The sequence below is a fragment of the Hylobates moloch genome, unplaced genomic scaffold, assembly GCF_009828535.3.
Source record: "Hylobates moloch isolate HMO894 unplaced genomic scaffold, HMol_V3 SCAFFOLD_16, whole genome shotgun sequence".
NCBI classification, from domain to species: domain Eukaryota; kingdom Metazoa; phylum Chordata; class Mammalia; order Primates; family Hylobatidae; genus Hylobates; species Hylobates moloch.
The window spans coordinates 73,509,781-73,515,948 of record NW_026652291.1 but is presented as its reverse complement, the minus strand read 5'-3'; the positions used below and the strand labels follow the sequence as shown (position 1 = coordinate 73,515,948).

Genomic DNA, 6,168 nt, shown 5'->3' with positions numbered 1-6,168 from the left:
AAAGCGCATTGTGAGCAGACGTCAATCATGCATTATTCCGGACTGAACAAATGCAAAATCTTGACTGGAACAAATGCTTCCAACAGGTCCGGGGCGTCGAGCTCCATTTCCCCTTTGTCCGCGGCCTAGCAGTTGGCCTGTATTGGGGTTGCCTCCGCCCGACCACCCAGCGCGCGGTGCAGCTCCGGGCACCTCGGGCACGCTTGATAGGGAGGCTACTGGGGAGGGTGCGCTGGGCTTGACGGGGCCTCGGCCGCCGCATACGAGCCAGGTTCGAGTTCAGCCCGGGAGGAGCCAGGACTTCTGGTGCAGCCACCCAAGTACAGAGCCCTTCGCTACAATTTAGCAACTAAATATCCAAACTACTAGCTTTGGTAGGAGAGGCCTCTGAGAGGGCGTTCCTGAGCTGTAGACTGAAGCGCGGCCAGAGCTAGGCCATGGCCCAACAAAATGTATCCATGCCGGCCTGTTCCCTGCGCCTCCTACATTGATCATTTTCTAGGGTGGAGCTGTGGAAACTAGAAGATCCCAGAGAAACCCATGGCTTGTGATATTTTCTGCCGGGTAGGCCCTGTCCTAATTCTCCCGATTGGTCCATTCCCGGACAAGGCGGGCAGCCTTGTCAGGGTCTGCCACGCTGCGAGCGAGGAACTCAGGCCATGGGCAGGCTCCTGGGCAAAGACCAAAGCCCAGGCAGTGAGACTGACGTTGAGGCTATGGGGCCAAGGCGCACAGGCGGCACCAGGTCATCTGGCGACTCCAAGGAGGCCTCAGGGCCCTCATAGGATGCCCTGAGAAGCGCCCCCGCCCGGGGGCTGTAGAAGGGGCCTGGGCCCAAATTTGGGGAGCTCGGCCTTCGAGCTCCGCGATCCGCAGCGGCCCGGCGAAGCTGGGCCAAAGAGACCGACACTGTAGACCTAAGTAGCTTGGCTACAAGCCTCCTCTGTTTTGCCGGCCTGTGGAGACGTGGAGCTCCGAATGTTGTCCCAGCCCTTCCCCAGCGCCTCTGAGGCTGTTGGGGGGATGTATGGTGTGATCAGAGGCTCCCAGCGGCCTTTGAAACCCCTGGGCCAATGCTGGCAGGGCCAGTCTAATCTCTGCGCCCTCCTGAAACTTGTCATCCTGAATCTTAGAGCGGCCCAACCAAAAAGAGAAAGTGAGCGCACCAGAGTTTAACGCCGCTTTGTAAATCACTTTCTGGATAATTGCGGGAAACTACCACTCCAGCAAACAAGCTCGAAGAATAAAGCAAACAGGGAATAAATTCCTGGGTGCCAATAAACCCACCCCTGCCGCCCCCACTCTTCCCCGCGCTCCCGCGGGGCCTGGCCTCAAGTCAGCCCAGGAGGAGGAGGAGGAAGCTGGGACTGGGTCAGGCGGGTGGTGGCCACCGCTCGCCACCCAAGATGTTATTCACTGGTAACAATCCCCATTATCTGTTCCCATTTTGGGCTAATCAGACAGAATCGCTAATGCCGAAGGCTGCTTCCTGCAGCCTCTGGGAGGTAACTGGGCGCCTAGGGGCGGGGTGCGGGGCGGGGCGGGGGCGGAGGTGGCACCTTCCGGGCTCGCCCCGGCTGTGGTCCAGTGCTCATTCAGGTACTTAACACCCTGGAGACCCGGACCTCGGCTTTCAAAGCGGCCCGGGTGGGAAGAGCTGTTTATATAAACAGAGATTCCGCTGTAAATGCGCTAATATCCCGGCTGCCAGCGCATGGCGAGCGCCTCCCACGCCCATCCGTAGGAGCGGCGTCCCGGCCGCCCCTCCGTTCCCAGCCTGCCCTGCCCCCGCCTCCTTCCCCTCCTCGGCCATGGCCACCTCTGGACGCCTGAGCTTCACCGTGCGCAGCCTTCTAGATTTACCCGAGCAGGACACGCAACACCTGCCGAGGCGGGAGCCAGAACCACTCGCCCCCCAGTCCGACCCCTGCGCCGCCTGGCTGGATTCGGAGCGCGGCCACTACCCTTGTGAGTGCGTGGTGGACTGCGGTGCGGGGTGGGAGGTAGGAGGCGTGGGGCAACAGAATCAAGGGCCCGGCCCACGCAGGGCTGGAAAGCCGAAATCCCAGCCCAGGGTCTGGATTTCCTCGGTCTTGGAAACGGGAGCCCTGTCCTTGAACCCCTAACGCATTCGTCCCAGTCGGCACATCCTAAGAGCAGTTCCCTGCCTGGCACTAGTGCCCCGAGATTTGGGGTTTCTGTGTCTGACGACTTCTAGGAGTCGGAATAATTGAATATTTAAAACACGCCGCCGCCTGCGGCCCCCCGCCCCCTCTCCATGCCTGAAAACACGGCCACGATCTCCAGGCTTCCGTCTGGGATGGCCAGTGTTGGCGAGTTTACCCCCACCCCCTTCCCACTCAGGGCTCCGCAAACCTCGGCACACTGCAGTGCAGTCGACCTGGAGGAGGCCCGCGCTGGTGACCCAGCTTGTGATAAACTGGTCGGCCAGCGCAACTACCGGTGCGGACATGTTAAGAGGGCCCCAGGGTGGGTTTCTTCGGGGCAGGATCTCAGGCCCGCTGATGACCGCTGTGGTATGAATGAGGTCACCGCATTCGGAGAGGTGGATGTCCAGATGTGGACTCAGGAAATGGCCTCATCCCGAACATCTCGTGCTAGTGGGCGTGCCCTCCGGCCGGTGCCTCCACGCCAGCGCCAGAAGGGCAGCAGGCCCTCGTAGGGTCCGGCGTCTCACCCACCCGTGTCTCCTTTGCCGTCCCTAGCCTCGGACGAGAGCAGCCTGGAGACCAGCCCGTCAGACTCGTCTCAGCGGCCGTCCGCTAGGCCCGCGTCTCCGGTCTCGGACGCCGAGAAAAGGAAGAAGCGGCGGGTGCTATTCTCCAAGGCGCAGACGCTGGAGTTGGAGCGGCGCTTCCGGCAGCAGCGGTACCTGTCTGCGCCCGAGCGCGAGCAGCTAGCGAGCTTGCTTCGCCTCACGCCCACGCAGGTCAAGATCTGGTTCCAGAATCATCGCTACAAGCTGAAGCGCGCTCGCGCGCCAGGGGCCGCGGAGTCGCCCGACCTGGCAGCATCCGCCGAGCTGCACGCCGCGCCCGGCCTGCTGCGCCGCGTGGTGGTGCCGGTGCTTGTTCGCGATGGGCAGCCGTGGGGCGGCGGCGGCGGCGGCGAGGCGGGAACTGCCGCGGCCCAGGACAAGTGCGGCGCCCCTCCAGCCGCCGCCTGCCCTCTGCCGGGCTACCCTGCCTTCGGTCCCGGCTCGGCGCTTGGCCTCTTCCCCGCCTACCAGCACTTAGCAGCCCCCGCCCTGGTCTCCTGGAACTGGTGAGGCCTCAGGGCGGCACCTGGGGCTACCCTGGACTTTGGAGCGCGCTCTGCGGTTGGAGCAGGGCCGGAGCCGAACGCCTGGAACGCTCTCCGTCCGCCTCCCTGCAGCCCCATCTCCTTGGGCGCCGGGGTCCCTGGCGCGTCCTCACCAGCCGTCACGCAAGCACACACGAGGGACGTGTGCCAGAGCCCCCTCCCTCACCTTCCCTCCACCGCCAGCCCCAGAGTTAGATTTTATGCTTGGGTCTTATTTGTATATTTTTAAATAGCGATTTGTATGGGAAGCAAGTTATTTTTTAAAAAAATAGAGTATTTTTCCTCGTAGTTCGAGAATAAAATATGTGGGGTTGGGTCCCCTGCGCGCCTGCGGGGAACGTAGACGGGAGCCGTGCCCCCCAGACCGGTGTTCGCATCGCTCGCTCGCCCCTTGACTGGCTAAGTGAGGCGCGGCCCCAGCTGGATCGAAGGGCGGATTGCAGTCCCGACACGGCTTTAAGAAGATACTTGGGGGATGGAGGGGTGGTGGTGTCAAGATTGGGCGCGGGAAGAAAAGGAGAGGAGGAAGCTGAGGCAACTTTGGGATTCTTGTCAGCGGGAGGCGTCTCTGGCCCCAGAGTGACTCCGAGGATCCGCTGGGCTCCCAGAGCTGCTGGCATTTCAAACACTGAAAAGTCAACCCTGTGGACCACGACAGGGCAGAAGTTTCTCCGGAGATGAGCCGGCGAGGCCAGGTGCGGGGCGCGCTGCACCGGAGCAGCCCAGGCCTGGCCGCAAGCTGTTTACAGAGTGCAGGAGCCAAGTGCTCGGGACCCTTTGAAAAGTGCCTGGGGACCTGAAGGGCACCGGGGAACTTGTAACCCCTATTTAAGCCTGCAAGTGCCTAAGTTAGCTGTGATTTCCTGTCTCCTCATGGCGCAGTACCTGGCCAGGGTGGGGAGGGGGACGTGAAGACATCAAAGAGTCGGGGGAACGACCGGCACAGGGCTCTTCCTCCGGGCAGATCCGGCAGGACGCGGCTCCCAGCTGAGGGAGGGCCGCCTGGGGGAGCCTTGGGAATCCGAGATTGGGGCAGGAACCGCTGGTCGGCCTCACTTCACCCCGGCCGGTGCACACTAGCACCCCTTGGGTTTGTAACTGCCCCGCTAGGGCCTCCTGTGCAAGCAGTCACTTTCTCACAGAAGCGACGACCTCGCTCCCAGTCACCCACTGCTGGGAGATTCGCCAGAGGGGAGCAGTTGGGGCATCGGGTGCGGGGAAGGGAGCCAAGGGCCTTTATGAGGTCTCTAAGGAGGAGGCATGGGCCTGTTAGGGGCTCTAGCTTTCTTGTCCAAGGAGGAAGAAGGGGAGGATGAAGGGTGGTTGAGGCAGTGTTACACCTGGGATTTTGGGGGGGTGGAGAGAGAAAGAGAGAAGGGGAGAGGGGGAAGGGAGTGGGGTGTTTGGGTCTCAGCTGCCGGCCACCTTGCCTTCCATATGGATGCGGTTATCTTAGAAGAATCTCGATCCTTAAACCTCTTTTTGTCTTGGGAACTGAAAAGGGCATTGTCAGGCCTGAAAAGGACCTAGACAAAATCTGCACTGTTTGGATTCAGGACTCTGTTTAATCAGTCCCTGGTGACAATGTAGTGGGTGTTAGGCAGGACAATAGTATCTTTTTAAACCTTGTGGCCTTCAGGAAGACAAAGGGCTTGAATTTTATGGGCTTACAACTTCAATTAGAACAGTGCCAGTGTGCATGGGAGATTATCAAATTTGTATCATAAAACCCCTTTCTAATAAATGATTGCTGGGGAGGGAGCCTGAACATTGTAAGACAGATACTGGGACCTGCCAGGGGGCTTCGCAGTTAGCTCTGGCACAGCAGATGCAAAAGAAAAGGAGGTAATGATTTCTGAAGAAGGCTGGTGTTGGGACTGGCCTCTGGTCATCTGTCTGGGTGCTTGGATCTTCCATGCTCTTCCTGCATAGGGGTATTTTCTCCGAGAAGGGGGGTAAAGTTTGGTAGCTTGTTTTCTACTATTGGTGGTGACAAAGACCACCAGAATATTCTTAGAGAGAAATTGAAAAATCACTACCTGTCCAATTCCTTAACTTTTTCTAGAGCTCCAGAGAAAGTAGGTCTTGGAGTGTGCAGTGGAGAAGGCCTATTACATAGGAGGCCCGCAGGACAAAGGGATTTAGACTGTAGAGAGGGCCTCTTTCCAGGAGGCACTTTGGGAGAGCACAGCCTTAGTCAAATTCATCCTGGTCCTAGATGGTCAGCAGCGGTCTAACCAAGAAGCCACATTCAGCTGCTTGCCAGTGGGGTGGTCAGAGCCCCAGCAAGATGCCCACCCAGGAGCCAGCTTGTGCGCTGGGCAAGAGGAGGGCAGCAGTTTCCTGCGACAGAAGCACTGGTAGCCATAGGGTTTAAACTGTGGCCCACTTCCTTTCTCTCCTTTTCCTTTAGGCTAATAAGTTCCTTCCTTTAAAGAGGGAAAAACCTTAGGGGAAAGTTTAAATAGCACTCTCATCACCACCAATCCATTTCAGAGACATAGGCTGTCAGATTTTGGGGGGATTTTTCTTTTTCTGTTCACAACACAAGCTGGAAAAGATAAATGTCAATCTCCTTTGTGGTCTAAAGATCAATTCTTACAATTTCTGACAAAAGCCGAACCCAAGGCCTCTCTACCAGCCACTGTGAGAACAGTTAAGATCTCCCATCCTGGATGAAAGTACTTCAAACCTGTCACCCATCACCAACATCACAAGGCAGATTCACACACAACACTTACTGTGTTGCAGGCATTTTTAAAGGTACTTTCACAGTTGATCTCACAGAAACCTTACACTGTATACATAATACTCCCATTTCATAGATAAGAAACCGCAGCTTGG

General features: G+C 58.3%; 1 protein-coding gene across 1 annotated transcript; it reads left to right on the top strand.

The window, feature by feature from the left end:
• The first annotated feature begins 1,586 nt into the window (after nucleotides 1-1,586).
• On the top strand, nucleotides 1,587-3,612 carry NKX2-8 (NK2 homeobox 8). Its single transcript, XM_032180557.2, has 2 exons — nucleotides 1,587-1,968; nucleotides 2,727-3,612. Exons 1-2 carry the CDS (start codon nucleotides 1,812-1,814, stop codon nucleotides 3,287-3,289), a joined length of 720 nt encoding a protein of 239 aa, XP_032036448.1. The 5' UTR covers nucleotides 1,587-1,811; the 3' UTR covers nucleotides 3,290-3,612.
• Nucleotides 3,613-6,168: the final 2,556 nt, after the last annotated feature.